The 16,458-nt window shown below is 41.0% G+C and overlaps 1 protein-coding gene across 1 annotated transcript; it reads left to right on the top strand.

Annotated features, from left to right (window-relative positions):
* The first annotated feature begins 12,038 nt into the window (after positions 1-12,038).
* On the top strand, positions 12,039-14,944 carry slc10a3 (solute carrier family 10 member 3). The gene has a single exon (XM_047355038.1). It carries the CDS (start codon positions 12,601-12,603, stop codon positions 13,972-13,974), a length of 1,374 nt encoding a protein of 457 aa, XP_047210994.1. The 5' UTR covers positions 12,039-12,600; the 3' UTR covers positions 13,975-14,944.
* Positions 14,945-16,458: the final 1,514 nt, after the last annotated feature.

Here is a 16,458-nt window from a genome sequence, read left to right as displayed (position 1 = left end):
ATCACATCTCCAGCTGCAGTCTGGGATGTTTTCTCCATCTTTGGCCAAAATGCACAACAACAAACAAAGCTGTTCAACTATGAGCAACCGCTAAAGTCAATTAGCAGCAACACAAACAGACTAAGCACGCTAGTTGTATGATTCATATATATATATATATATATATATATCTTGCAGATGTATGGGTTGTGCTTAAAATGGGCACACAGGTTTGACCGTTCAATATGTGGCTTGCCCGAGTCTATGCTTTAATGGGAAAAAAATCAAGCAGACACAAAAAAAAATTGAAATAAACAAACGCTACGCTATTCTTAGCTTCAAATGAATATTAGTGATGCATATTTACTTTCTTGCAGGACCGACCAAGTAAGACACCTAAAGTTAGTTATGCGAGTCTGGTTAAAACACGCTTCACACACACAAGAAAACCCAGCAAAGATGTATAAATTTCAGAGCAGAAGTGGCAATGAATGATCAATAACTAGATTTTAGCTATGTCCTTTGATCATCGGTGATGGGATTATCTACCTGTGTTAATACAACTAATCAAATTAGTTAAATGATGTGGCAGCAACTGTAATTCTCACTACTAACCACAAGATGGCACTAAACGCCTGTCTCCAGCGCGGAAAATCCTGTTGCAACTGCAATTCACTCAATGGCCACCAGACGGTGGTGCTGCTTCCTCCCTGACTGGGAGAGTGTTAGTTACAGCTGTAGTTGAACCAGAGGCAGATAGGATGCCTCCTACTGTACCAGGAACTTTTGGTTGCTATGGCAACAGGTTTACTGCGCTAAAGCTCTAAGCCAGCAGGGGTTGCTTTGACAAGCTGAAATTTTACATTGAATTTCACCGTAAACTACACAAAACGTCCACAAAAGCACCTTAGAAAGACTATTATTACTATTGGGAGTATATTATTACTTCTCAGCAGTAGAATTGAGCCAATATTAGTCAAGATACATCCTCCAGTTTACAAGCACTCCTGCAAATTTTCACTAAATCTCACAACAGAGGTCATAAGCTTTCAGGATATCACAATTGTGTTACTTCGTGCAATAGTGGTATTTGTCATTTCAAGGCCCGTCTTAGGGAACGCCAAATATGTAAGAATTATGATTATTGATGAATTAATATTTATCAAGAATTATAATTTTAAATCATAATTTGAATTTTTTTTAATTAATTAATCAATAATCATAATTCTTATACAAACAACCATTCACAATGTAAGATCAGATAAAACATTATTTAAAGATATTTTTTCAGCACTAGTGGCCTTTTTATTTTTTGACAGTAGGCAGACAGGAAAGAGGGGTAGAGAAAGGGGGAGACATTCGGCAAATGTCGCAGGGTCCGGGAATCAAACCCGGGACGGGCAAATAGAAGACTGTAGCCTCCGTATATGGTCGCGCGCTTAACCCCTACACCATCAGCGCCGCACCCCATCAGATAAAACATTTTAATAAAACAATATCTGAATAAAACCAACCTTCTGGATGACTAATTCTCAATGGTGTTGTTAATTAGTTGCCTTTATTTAGTACGATAATATTTAAAGAAATATTATTAAGGAAGTATTAAAATAATATTTAAGGAAATATTATTTGAAGAAGAAGCAAACCTTTCTGGCTAAATGGGTCTTAACTTGGTGTTTTCAAAGCTTAAGGGCTCTCTTATCATCCCTTTAAAAATCGAACGTGTACCTTTAAAATAGCATCAATAAAAGGATCAAACTTCATAAGCGTGTATGGAGCTTTATGGTCAATCTTCTGTGTTTAAAAACCAGTCTTTAAATAAAGTTGGTCTTTAAAAACTGACATTAAAAACACAACACAGAACACATTAGCTGACTGCTAGTCTGCTGGCATATATTGTAGCTGAGTTTTCTCAACACAAACAAAACCAAATGTCATGAAATGAACATTAATTAAATTATTTAACTCTAAACTAATCTTCTCTGCCCAAACACTACCTCTTACGTGAACCGTGCACAGGAAAAGGTTTCCGAGCGATGAGCTGAGGGAGATCCGGTCATCCACATGTGGACTAAAAGGGACTAGTGTTGCAGCTAATCTCAGTAGCTGTAAGAGGTCGGCTTTAAGCTTGCCCAGCCGAACCGTACAACAAAGGCACGTTCGGCTCCTTGAGTGGCCGTGATGTGGCGGGGTAGCTCTCACTGCCTGGATGTGCATGTAGTAAGGTGTGCAATGCGGTCCCGGCCTTCTCTTCCAGCCCGTGGGGGATATCTGCTTCAATTAGGGCTGCTTCTGGAGGCCCCGAAGAAAAGTCAAGCCACGCTTTATATGAATGAATGCTGGATACTCAAACAGCAAATCATTACTTAACTTTGTTGCATGTGATCAGCTTGATCATAGAAACTTTTGGGTCCAGGTTGAACAGTCATGCCTGCTTGCCAGCAAGGAGACATATGCCTCTCCTGTCCGGCTCCCGTCTGGGATCGGCATGGAAAGAGACTGCCATGTTGGAACACAGCGTTTTAGTTCAGCTCTGACTCCTACTCTACCTGGGCTGAACTGGAAGTAGGTTAATGCGATTTATTTTGAAAGTTCCAGAAAAGTTCTTACTGGCCTTTAATGTTGTAACTCATGGCTGGTGTCCCAACACATGAGCATAATTACTCAGCATTTTCTGGTGACTGATGCACACTTACATGTCACTGTTTAAGGTATTATTCTTTATTTTGTATTAATAAACGACATAGTTGTTTCATTTGAAAGGCTACTATACATAAATATTTTTTATGTATTTATATTAAATAAAAATACTATTTACTGGCACTCCCCAAAATTAGCCACAGTCCCCCACATAAGTTCCTCTGAACCCAGGTCTGGCTTCAGCTGTGAGTGGGTCCATGGAAACACAACAGGTATCATGCTAAGTAGAGCAAGACTGACTAGAGTGGACCGCACCCCCTTACTAGAGCCAGCAGAAAAGGGGGATTAGTGCGAGCAGTATCTGGTACCAAGATGTGAGCAGCAGATCCTTTAAGTCATGCAGATTGGGACTTGGGGCCTCCATGAGTGGGACTGTTTGTCAAACACATCCTAGTTACATGATTAGATTGAGGTATATATATATATAGTCTATATATGAAAGTAGCAGTCTTTAATCAAGTCAATTGAACTTCTGTAATAGTAAAATAGAATAGAACTTTATTAATCCTTTCCAGGAAATTGCTTTGTTACAGCAGAAGCACTTATTTTATGAAACACCAAAACAAAAGCAAGCAAATTTTGATCATCATAAAGTCTAATGGCTGATGACAGGAAGGACTTATTGATCTGGTCAGTTACGTAGTAGAGGGGATTATTAATCAGTTTCAGATGATTTGGTGTTAATGAAATTAACAACAGGTTCACTAAAGGGGCAACATTGAGACGACCCCCAAAACAGGAATTGTTTTGCAGGTAGAGGACACAGACAGTGTTTTGACTGCTTTTTAATAGTTTTGCATTTGACCAACCTGGGTCAGTGTACTTGTAGCACGAAGCGACACCTGGACCCTACAGAGGTTGCACAGGCAGTGCAACTCCACCAGGATAGCACATCAATATGTGCTATTGCCTGAATGTTTGCTGTATCTCCCAACACAGTCTCAAGAGCGTGGAGGAGATTCCAGGAGACAGGCAGTTACTCTAGGAGAGCTGGACAGAGCTGGCAGAGGTCTGTAACCCATCAGCAGTGAGCCACTGCCACAAATATCTGGGACCACACCATTGGAAACAGACTTCATAAGGTTGGCCTGAGGACCACAGGTCTAATGGACCCTGTGTTCACTGACCGGCACCAAGGAGCTCGACTGGCATTTGCTTGAGAACACTGTAATTGGCAGATTCAGCACCAGTTTCCTGTTCTTTTCGCTTATGAGAGCCGGTTCACTCTGAGCTCATGTGACAGACATGAATTGGTCTGGAGAAGCTGTGGGGAAGGTTATTGTTAGGGTTTGAAAACTTTTGTATTGTTTATCACTCATGTCTGCTCTAAGTGCTTTTCCCTCCTACACTTTAAGGTTCACTAAGATGGGTTTGAATGAAGAAACTGTGGGTCCCGCCCATAGGCTGCCCATCAGAGGTTAGTTCTGCCTGACTCCGCCCACCTACCAGGTTGGTTCACACCTTTGTTGTCATGGTAACGCTCAGCACCTCCCTTCCTGAGTTTTAACACTGTTTAAGAGACAATAGAATCAAAATGATTGTAGTGATTGTTGCCTTAAAAACATGTTGTTTTTTTTTGTATAATAATTAAGGATGTAGCATAACTTTTAGATTTATGTGTTTTACTATTAAAAGGTTAATGAAATTGTTTAAACTAGTTTGAAGAATTAGTTTTGCAAGCAGAATCATTGGTGATTTATTAGATTGAAAGTTTTCCTGGTGCCATTAAGCTAACTGACAGTTCAAGATATGCAAAAGTAAGGAATATATATTTGATAAAGAATCAGAGTTATGACTTTATACTTGGTGGGAATTATTTATTAGATTCAATTTGTAGAGTGTATGCATCTGAATTACATTAGATTTACATTAATCTAATACTTATCTTCTTACAAGACACATCAGGATGATATGTGATTAATTTCTAAGTGAGACATTGATGAACTGAATAATTAAAGTTTGTGTTTTGTTGTTAATGGAACTGAATTGCAGTTAAAAACATCTGGATTTTCTTTATGTTGCTTTCGTTAAATTCATAGTGACACATAGTTATGTCAGAATTCATTTCTTTGGTTCTATGTAATGTGATCTTGGTTACTAGAACATTTTTGTTTAAACTTTTTGCTGGATTGTCGCATGGGTTGGACCCTGCACCAGAAGAGGGGAATGTCAGAATAAAGTAACATGGGGTTATTGCCAAGATCATTTTCTTCCACATCTTTGTGAGAAGATAGGATGTTGTTTTACTGTCAAAACCTGTCCACTGTGTTTTCTCAAGTTTCACAGACAGTGAAGGCTGCATTACCAGAAACAGCCACTTCCACCCTCCAGTCCTTTATTCCTGGCGACTGGATTCTGATCAGAGAATCTAGGAGAAAACACTGGAAGTCCAGGCGCTGGAATGGCCCATATCAGATCCTACTAGACACCCAAGAAAGCTGCAGGAAAGCTCCAGCTCCTCCAGCTTCATCTGGCTTCCAGGACACAAGTCATCTTCCAACTGGATCATCCACGGCTGAAAGGTGTGAGGACAGCGGACCACCACAAGACAAAGAACTGTAAGCTGATCACTGGCGAGTGATTGAACAGGTGGTTGAAGAACACTGTTCTTACAAGGGCACAATAATCCCTTGGGCAGTGCAACGTTATTTCAGAATCTACTTAAGGCCATCACATTGCCTGAAAGTTAGAAATCATAAGGTCATTTGCCTCACTGCACACACACCACAGTGAGAGACACATAGGAAACATACAGGGAAGACCTCTACACATTTGCACATAACCTTCCTCTGGATGATGGATTGGTGACGTCTGCAACAGAGAGACAGTCAAACATGCACCATGATGCTTATTCTCCTTAATTTCTTAACATTTGGTGGCTACTAGGCTCCTTTACCTGGACAGCAAGGATCAGCCAAATTCTTTCCTCCCACTTTGACAGCGAGACTGACTCTGAGGAGGAAATCTCGGATGCTTTTATCTAACTTTCATGTTTATTGCTTGATATCTATCATTATGGTATTATTACAAATTTGAATGTGTTCATTTCCACCGTTGTTTAGTTGGACTATGGAAGCCTAACTTCCAGCAGGTTAGAGTTCCTGTTTCTAAACATATTTCTAGAGGATCTTCCTACGACCGCCCACCTGTACCCGACTGGTAACAGGGCAGCTTGAAGCCACTCAGGAGAGACAGCAGGATTTTTGAGTTTTGTTTATGATTTGTTTTCTTTGAAAAAAAAAAACTGTTTGCTTTCAGTACCAGAAGAAAGGACATTCTACTTCAAGGTCATGATGCAGTTAAATGGAAGATGGTCTGTTCTGATGCTAATGATTGGTATTGCAAGTATTTTTATTACTCTTGTGTTCATTTGGGGAAAGGTACAGCAAAGATAATGTGTGGCTAATCTCACTAATAATATTCATCAGCTGATTCAAAGATAGATTCATCACTTTTCTGACTACTATGATCATAATGATCATGTTTGGTAGCAACTGATGCATCAAACTGTGAGGAAGATAAGAAATGATAGTTGCTATGTTTGTTGTTTGATTCCACGTGTTATTAATAATCAACCATTTTTAGTTCCTGTTCCTATTGGTACTACTTTCTTTCCAGACAGGCAACATAACCAGCTGGTGGAGGTTATTTTTCCTTGGGGTGAGGAATTATATTGTAAGGCAAAGCAGAAATGTTAATAGATTTTCTAGTGAGACTAATTTAATATGTGCTACTACAGGAACTCTTTATAGATTTTGGGGTAATAGGAATCAATAAGATATCCAGATATAGGTACAGATATTTGTATTGAACAGGAGGAAAACACACCTTATTTTCTTGGAAAGACAGAAGGTTGCAAAACTATTATATCTGTTTTATGTGCTTTAATCAACAGACATAAATTTGAGTCATGTCCTATCAGAATTGCTGCTTATACTATTTCAGGATCTTTGGTCCCAGATCCCTTTGTGTTAACTCTTAATCTTACAGCCATACCGAATGGAAGTAAATTGTATGACCAGGCAGGTAAATTAACCAAGGTTCTGTCATGATGTAGGGTTGTTTGGTTTTTGGTTTCGGGTTTCTTCTTATGTTTTTCACAGTTACGGTTTTGACTCGTTCTTTTGTTATTCTTCTTAGATTTTGAATCATGTTTCTGTTTATTTTCCTGGTCATGCTTTTTGTTTTGTCGTCTTGTTCATGTTTTGTCAAGTTTGGGTTTCAGATCTGGTTATGCTTTTGTTTCATGTTTTTCTAGTTATATTTCTGTTAGTTTGTTTCCTTGGATTTGCGTTCTGTTCAAGCCATTTTGCTCCTGTCACGTTGTGTTCTCTGTCAATTAAGTTTATTCGGTTCACCTGTCCAAGTTAATCTGACTCCTTGCTCCACCTGTACCATGCTCCATTTATACACACCTGTTCAGTTAGTCGTCGTGGAAACATCTTTCACTCTCATGCTCATGTCTAGTTCTCTAACCAAGTCTTGTCTTTTTTTTGATCATGCCATGCCTGTCTTGCCTGCCCGTTTGTTTTGTTCCTGCCTCCTGCTGTGAGTGAGTTTTTGTAATTAAACCTTTTCTTCACTTACCATCACGCTGCCTGCTCATCTGCATTCCTAGTAGAGATGGGTACCCCTGTCCTAAGAACATGGTTTGGATGTGTGGAAATAGATCATATCTGTATCTGCCTGCTAATTGGTCTGGAGTATGTTATCTAGCTCATTTACTACTTACAGTCACAACTTATAATTCAATCAGCCCATTATTAGAGAGGAAGGTTTCACTGTTCTGACCAAGGAGCAACAAGCTCTTAGAACATGAGTTTGAAAAGTAGAATGGCTTTGGATTATCTGTTAGCTGAGAGGGTTGATGGTTTTGAAGAATTTTCCTTTTAGTTGTGATTATCTTGTAATCAGAAGAAAGGAGTTGTAATGGAAATCCTTGTATTAAGTGCTCTAAGGAGTTCCAAAGTGTACGACCTTTAGGTTACCTCTCTTTCTTCAGAACATCTGTTTTAGAGGAGGAAGCTTTAAAAACCAGTATCAGACGTTTAATGGTTAAAACCCATTCCTTTTGGGTGATGTCTCAGGAAAAGCAGATGGTTGTTACCTCTGACCCGAGGAGGGTCTAGGCCATAAAGCACAAACTCTTTTAAGTTGAGATAACACCCACATACTCTTTAAATACTTTGTGTAAATGTTGACACCACACTGAACCCAAAGACAGATGAATATGATGACACAGAAAAGGTTTATTTTACTGAGCTACACAATAAAGACCACTACTCCTATGATGACATGTTGTAAATGAAAATATCTTTGACGCCTGAGTGTACTCATAATTGTACTTCATAAAATGACTTTATAGCAGAAAATCAAAAGAAGTTGCTATTTAAGTGAAATGAGAAAAAGTACAATGATGACATGAACAAGGCTTGTTTTAATTCTTTTACTTTTCTTACGTTGTGTTTTCTTTGATTTATTATATTATTATTGTACTCTGAGTATTTTTCCCACAATATAATCCGTCCGTGGGTTTTTCGTTCACACAGTGTGTTTTCTTTTACATGTATCTAATCATGACTTCATTCGTGATAAAAAAGGGGGACTGTTAGGGTTTGAAAACTTGTTTATCACTCATGTCTGCTCTAAGTGCTTTTCCCTCCTACATGCCATAGAAAGGGATATATGGGAGACGAGTGAGTTATGATTACCAAGTCCTCACTCCCTCTCTGTTTAAAATCAAGACACATGAACCCTAACCTTTCTGACCCCCCACACACACACACCCTGAATGTTTGTTGAACTCTGTGTGAACCAGCATGTATAAATAAAGAGAGAGGGGTGCCAACACTTTTTAGTCTGCACTGCAGAGAGTGAGCTACCCTTGCTGCAAGTAAATCTGACTCTGTATCGTTCTTGCCTTTGAGTTGACTAATTAATACCTAACAGTTATGCTGCCTGCAACATTGTTCAGCATGATGAGTTTGGTGGTGAGTCAGTGTTGGTCTGGGGAGGCATATCCATGGAGGAACGGACAGACCCTGTACAGGATAAACGATGACACCCTGACTGCCATTAGGTATCGGGATGAAATCCTTAGAGCCACTGTTAGACCCTTCACTGGTGCACTGGGTCCTGGAGTCCTCCTGGTGCATGATAATGTCTGGCCTCATGTGGCAAGGGCATGCAGGCAGTTCCTGGAGGATGGAGGAGTTGACCATTAACTGGCCTCCACGCTCCTCTGTTCTAAATCCAGTACAACATTTTTAAGACATCATGTTTAGGTCCATCTGGGTTAGGGTGGGTTTAGTGTCACGATGACATCCCCCTAATTCAGTCTAATGACCGAAAAAGTTTGGTTTAGGGAGAGTCAAAGGCAAGGCACGGGCCGACGCATGTCACGCAAGAGCTCATCTCTTTATGTTAGACCCAGGTGGAAGGTACACAATAAAACAATCCTAGTATAATACATTTTAGTTATTTGTATTCCCGTTTCTACCCCAGGAAAACAGTTCCGGAATGCAGCAACCGAAGGGTCCTGACAGACACGCGGCACTGCATGCACACCAGCAAGAATCCCACAGCGGACAAAGGAAACCCGGTCACGGAATGAAGCCACAACGGGTTTCAACCTACCGCGGGGCAGCCACACCGGCTGGCATCCCGCAGCCACCCGAGGAAACCCAATACCGGAACGAAGCTAACAAGGGGCTCAGACGAACCCCCCGCACCGCAATTCAATCCAGCTAGGAATCCATAAAAATCCTAAAAGACATCCGGTCACAGAATGGAGCCACGGCGGGCTTCTTCCCCCCACATGGCAAGTCAAACTGACCAAGGACCCCCACAACCACTCCACCCATGCCCCCACATCCCTGACCGCATCCCCAATGTAGGATGTTTTAAGTTTAAACGATAAGATGGGAATAAAAATTACCATACAAAGTAGCAGTCGCAATAAAGCTGATAATTAAATTTCTAAATTAGATTTAAACGAAAAATTCAGTTTCTAAAATAAAGGCTAGATTAAGTCTATAATTCCAAGTTAAATATGAAGTTTACGTTAACATATGAACTTATGTTCAAAGGGTTAGGGCTTTTACATCACTGCATCAAAAACATATATCAAAGACTATAAAGACCTTAAAGTCAGACTAAAAGGCTCAATCCCACAATCTGTTATCATCCCAAAAGGCTCATTTCTTTTTTAATGACAATTTGAAAGGTAATTTCTTTTAGAACTAAATTTGATCAATTGTGTCCTAACCCAGACTTTTCCTGGCTGGTACCTCTGGAAAGACAGATGAGCTTTTTGTTTCAAACAATATTATTGTCATTTTGGTTTGCTTCAGAAGAAAAGACTAACAACGTTTAGTGTTTTTAAATATGAAAGGTCAATACAGATACTTTACTGTTCAACTCCAGTTTATGTAAAAAGGTATGAAAACTTTAACAGAATAACAACTCAAAAAGCAGATTACAACTTTAAAAAATCAACACAACAGTGAAAGAAATACTTTTAAGTAAGAGTTTCTTTCCAGTACCAGGAGACACCAGAGCAGCTTGTCTTTTTCTGTCAGGATCTGTCTGTTAGCTTTTTATTTGTTTTCTGCTCAGCCAGGTGCTTTTCTGTTCATTCAGGATCATTTAGATTCCTTCAGTTTGGTTTTGTTACTTCCTGGATTCTTGTGTTACATGCGTTTAGTTTATATTTCCTTATAGATGTGCTTCCCCTGTGTTAATGTCCTTTAGTTTAGTCTCATTGTTTACTTGCTTCAGTTCATTTAGATGTGTTTTGGTTACCCCCCTGTTCTCCCTGGTTATTTGTGTTTATTAGTTATTCTCCCAATGTAATGTTTAGGTTCCCTGGTTCCCAGCTGTCTCATATGCTCCTGATTAGCTCCTGTCCCAGTTCATTGGTCCATACTCCACTTCCCTCAGTATTTAAGCTCTCTGGTTCTCATTGTTTGCCACTGGTTGTTACCCTGACTGCTACCTGAGTCCATGTTCCTGTCCCTGTTTCTGTTATTCTCTTGCCTGAGTTCCTCAACCTCGTCAAACTGTAAGTTCATAATTCATTAAATCCTCCTCATCATATCCACTACGCTCTACATTTGGGTCCTACCACAACACGCATAATAACATTTTCAGAGTGACCTTTGGGCAAACAGAACCGCTGCTGGAGTCAAAGCTGAGAATCCCTCCTGGTGAGAGAGGGACTGAGGTGGCAGATCTGCAGGACAAAAATGCAAGTGGTTCTGAGAGAGTCAACATCTGGGTTTGGCAATCAGTAGGCACCATCTTTTCTTTAGTTGTGGGCCTCTTTTTACATCATTAAACTATGAGTAAATAAACCTTAGTGGGATTACAATTAAATATAATTATTAATTACATTAACTATTAACTCCTGATGGCTTTTCCTATAATTCTTCATTTAAGAGTAATTATTTTTGATTAATGCTAAATAAATTTTAATCTGTAAAATCTATTAACTTCTTTAAATTTGTGATCGAAATCCTTCAATGGTAAGGAAAGAGTTCATCCTTTGACTGACTTTACTAGACTGATTATGGGACTGATTCTCAAAGCCCTAGGTGAGAAGAATGTTTTATGATCCCGAACCAAACGTGGATTTTGGGTCACTATTTAAAAAATACGTTTGAAACAAAAACAACACTCATAAACACCAAAAGATTACCATACCCAGAGATGAACCTGGTGGCAGCATCAGGATCTTGGGTTACTTTCTGTGGGTAGAACTTGGGAACTTAGGTAGATGAAATAATGAACCAGTCAGTTTTGACCCAAAACATTCAGGTGCATGATAAAAAGCTGAAGATGAATGACAAAGTCAGGACTTCATAAGAGAAAAATTAAAGTTCTGGAAATGCTGAGCCAGAGTCAAAAACTAAATCTAACAGAATGCCTGAGGGGTCACCTGAACAGGGCTGTGGACAAGCGATGTCATCACAATTTAAGAGATCTGCACAATGCTTCCTGACTAATTTGGCATTAAGATGTGGGATACTGACAGACTCAAACTGAAGATTAAATGTTGAAATCAAAAGCTGCTTGAACAAAGTATGATTGCATAATTTTTCACTTATGCAATCAAATTATTCAGCGTTTTCATTTTTTTTCTCCTCAAAGATGGGTTTGTTTTTCGGTTGAATTGTCCAGGATAAATGTCGCATTAAAGGAAAAAATGTTTTTTTTAAAGATTTACCATGGTCTCATTTTTTAACAAAGGCATAAGCACATTTTTTTATCCAAAAGTCCTATGTGGTACATTATAATGTTAAGGCAGTAGGGTCAAAACTTTAACATAATATCTCATAATTCTAAAATATGACTTGTCCAGCTTATATGGGATGTACATTTATTTGATCACATAAATAGGTTGCCACGTTTGAATCCCATGTTCGCCTATTTTGAGGAGAAAGAGCGCTTTTATTTTGGCAGGCCTCAGCGGAAAGCCGTATCTTCTCTCAACCAGCTTGACTGTACCACCTCCTGGCAGAAAGCTGCAGAGCAGCTACGATGTTGTCAGTTGTGATCAATCTGGAGCTAAAATAACCGAAAGACGAGACGAGGCTGCGGTTCATCCTGACGGACTCTATACTGAAAACAAACGGGTCGGCTGCGGGTTGGATTCCCGGGGGCTGCCGCGCTACGGTTTGGCTCCGCCAGCACCGGACAGGGCGGGGTGATGTTTAGGTTCCGGTATAAAGTCGGCACTAAAATGGGAACCAGGCGAGGCGAAGAGCCGGCTGACGACGCGGAGCTTTTATCCCGAAGACAAGAATGAGAAGTTCGCGGTGCTGGTCGGGTAGAGTGGCGGTGTAACCGTCTCTTTTGGGCCCTGGTCGGAGTGAAGCGTGTCTCTGCGGAGCCCCCTCCCCGCCCCTGTCCGCCAGTGCGATGAGGACGCTTTTTACTCTCTGTTTGTTCCTGATCAGCGGAGTGGACCGAGCCTGGGCCACCGGGAACTTGACCGTGGACAGCACCACGGACACCAACACCGGGTATATCACGATCGGGGACGGATTGTCGCAGGAATTTGAGTTTCCGGAAAACACGGAAGGAGTGATCGTGATCTCCACTCGATACCGGGGCTCCACGAACAGCTGGAAGGAGACTGTGAGGGTTCGCTCTCTGGACCCAGAGGTACTTTCCATCCTGAATGTGACGGACGGCGGCCAAGCAGGACCCGCCGGCAGCTTCATCATTAGCATCCGTTCCGGGTTCCCGGGTACGGCTCCGCTGCAGATCCAGCTGCTGGACCTGGACCAGGAATCGGTCCCGGTTCTGATCGAAGAGAGGACGGATTACTCCATCAGAGTAGAGCCCGGTGAGGACAACCAGGCAACCCGGCTGCTCCAGTCCGGGGGCCTGTCCCACTTCACAGAGAACCCGGTACTGTTCGCATTGCTCCCCCTCATCTTCGTCAACAAGTGTGCCTTTGGGTGTAAGGTGGAGGTAGAGGTGCTGCGGGGTCTGCTAAGGAGCCCTGTGCCCCTGCTGCTGGGGGTTCTGGCCCAGTTCTTGGTGATGCCGCTGTATGCCTACTGTGTGTCCCGGCTGCTCTCAATGCCCAAAGCGCTCTCCCTCGGCCTGGTCATCACCTGCTCTGCCCCAGGTGGTGGGGGTGGGTACCTGTACAGCCTGCTGCTGGGAGGAGATGTCACCCTGGCCATCTCCATGACACTGGTCTCCACAGTGGTGGCCACAGCAGCCATGCCTCTGTCCTCAGCTATGTATGGCCGGCTACTGGGCGTGCACGCTGCCCTCCATGTTCCCTTTGTAAAAATCTTGGGTACCCTCTTGTTTATTGCTATTCCCATCTCCCTGGGCATGCTGATCAAGCTTCGCCTGCCGGCCCTTACTCGTGTCCTGTTGGTGCTCATCCGACCCTTCAGCCTTGTGCTCATGATCGGTGGCATCTTTATGGCCTACCAAATGGGTGCGTCCATCCTGGCCAACGTCCAGCCCCAGATTGTGGCAGTTGGGGTTACGGTGCCTTTGCTGGGCCTCTTGGTTGGAGCCATCTTGGCCAGAATAGCAGGCCTGGCTCTACCACAGCAGAAAACCGTGAGCATCGAGGTGGGCGTCCAGAACAGCTTGCTGGCTCTGGCTGTGATGCAACTGTCCTTCCGGCGGATGGAAGCGGACTTTGCATCCCAGGCTCCCTTCATCGTGGCACTCGGCAGCACCTCGGAGATGCTGCTCATCGTCCTGGGATACTTTGTCCAGCGGAGGCTGTGCGGCTCTATCGTCCTCAGGAGTGACGCCTGATTGTAGCTGCAGAAATGTTCTGAGGAATGAACCTTTTGAAACTTGTGGACATTTGTATTGCCTTGAAGGTGCCCAACAGTTTCCAGTCCAGTCATCACTGTTGTTGTACAATGGACAGTGAATGAACTTATTTTAATGTCATTTTTTTGTTTTGTTATGAAAACCAAAGGCCTTTTACCCACCTGAACATTTTTATGTTTTGTTTCTTTTTCAGATTATACTGTGAGGTACTTCGTATAAATATTCATAAAAAGAGAAAAATCTATGACAGAAGATATTTTTCTACCAGACTACTTTTTGTAACCTTTAAAATCAAAGACTGAAAATGTATCATGTTTACAAGTGATCTACGTGTCTTAGCCTGCGAGGGAAACATTGTTGCTTCAAGAGGAAGATCTCAGAATCTGCAGTACAAGGAACATGATGAAGTAATTATTTCTTTCAGAAGGTATTTGCCACTGATTGTGTCCTGGATCTCTTAACATCCATGTACTTGAATATTTGAAAATCAAAAAAATAAGAAAAAAAGCCAATAAAAGTCCATGTGAGAGCTTAAATTTGCCAGGAGTTTGTTTTATAGAAAACAAAAATGTTTTCTTGTTGCAGACCTGTGGCCAGGCTGTATTTAATACCCAATCAATGTGATAGTTAACTTTTACTTCTGCACACGCCTGATAAAACATTCAACGGTTCAGCATGATTCACCAGTAACCATTTCTCTTCTGCCCATGACTAAACTGAACTTATTATACAAGGGGGAGAAGGCTTTTCTTATCATTTTAGAACTTGACAAGTTACAGTCTTGTTAAATTGTTCACACCCCTGAACCTTTCCACTTTTGTCTTGCTCTAACCACAAACTTTACTGTACTCTATTAGGATTTTATGTGACAGACCAACACAAAAGGTACCGAACTGAAAAGTGGGTAATGTATTTTAACATGCTTTACAAATAAAAATCTGAAAAATTATGGCTTGCATTTGTATTCACCCCTTTAACTCTGACACCCATAACATTCAGTCCAACTGTGTGTAATTGAACCAGAGTATAAATACAACTTTTCTGTGAAGACCTCAGATGTTTGTTAGAGAACGTTAGTGAACAAAAGGCACCACGAACACCAAGTAACACACATGACAATCCAGGAAGAAAACCTGTTAGATGCTGTAGAAGACTTGAGACAGTCAGCTACAACAGGATGGTTTATATCAAAGCAGATTCATGTGTTAGAATAGCCTAGTCAAAGTCCAGACCTAAATCCAACTGAGAATCTGTAGCAAGACTTACAAACTGATGTTCACTGATGTTCTCCATCTAATCTGACTGAGCTAAAGCTGTTTTACTAAGATTTGGCAAAACTTGGTCTGCAGATGTTCAAAGCTGGTGGAGGCAAACCCCAAAAGACCTGCAGCTGGACCTGTAGGCCAAGGGGTTCTACAGAACACTGATTCTGACTGAATATTAATACACTCCACACTTTTCAGATTGTATTAGTAGAGAATGTTTAAAACATTAATAATTGAACTGCTTCCCAGTTATGCTCCTCTTGTGTTGGTGTGTTACATAAAGTCATAATAAATGACAGTTTGGACAGAATGCATGAGGAGGTGTGAATACTTTTACATGGCTCTTATCACAAGTTGTTGGATTGAAACTCTTAAGGTTTTAGGGTAAACAGTGCTGTTTTCGATATTTTAATCAAGCTTTGCTGCATCTTAAGAATCTGAGTATTTCTTGGCTGACAGCGGAAAAAAATGTTCTCAAACAAAAAGTAGTTTTCTAAGACATTATCTTTGTGCCTTATAGCTTTTACTCTGAGAAATTTGTTTCAGTTCTTGCAAATGTAAAACATGGACAAACAACACAAACCTGCTTCAATAATCGTGAAAGGTGTCGCTGATGATTACAAAGAAAACAAACAAAAAAGAAAGTAAATTATTTGAGGAAGAAATGTGAGGCAACAAATGAGTTTACAGGAAATGGATCACAAAATGTGTTGTTTTATGAAGTTCATCTATGTGTTAGTAACTTGTTACAACAAAAGACAAGGTCCATGTTTTATCAGCTCTGTCAGAAAATATCAGTTCACATGTTGTACAATCAAAGTTCACAAGTTTTACAACAGAGCGAACATTCATCTCCTGCAGCAAATGACAGCACATACAGTAGGTGTTTTTAACATGCTTCAGACCTTCACATACTCTAATTAAAATTGATTTTAAGGTTGGTTTTATGGGGTAAAATAGAAATGGTCAGCTCTGTTTTGGCCACACAGGTTTGTCTGAGCTCTGAGGAATCTTGTACGGCAGTAAATCCTCCAAACGCAGCTCATGAAACTGTTGTGTGGTGTAAACTTGGTGTGTTAGGGGAAGTCCAGCCCTCTGAGTTTATCACTAGAGTGCTACAAAGTCAGAAACAGGAACATCTGAGTCACCACTCTTTGATCCTCTTTTGGTAAGAGACCAAACAGGTAGACAGTATGAC

This window comes from Girardinichthys multiradiatus, chromosome 2 (assembly GCF_021462225.1).
Source record: "Girardinichthys multiradiatus isolate DD_20200921_A chromosome 2, DD_fGirMul_XY1, whole genome shotgun sequence".
In the NCBI taxonomy this organism is placed as follows: Eukaryota; Metazoa; Chordata; class Actinopteri; order Cyprinodontiformes; family Goodeidae; genus Girardinichthys; species Girardinichthys multiradiatus.
The sequence above is the reverse complement of the archived record's forward strand: the minus strand, read 5'-3'. Positions and strand labels throughout refer to the sequence as shown.

Bases quoted from the DNA above. Each gene is read 5' to 3' on its own strand.
- slc10a3 (XM_047355038.1), top strand. From the start codon at position 12,601: ATGAGGACGCTTTTTACTCTCTGTTTGTTCCTGATCAGCGGAGTGGAC.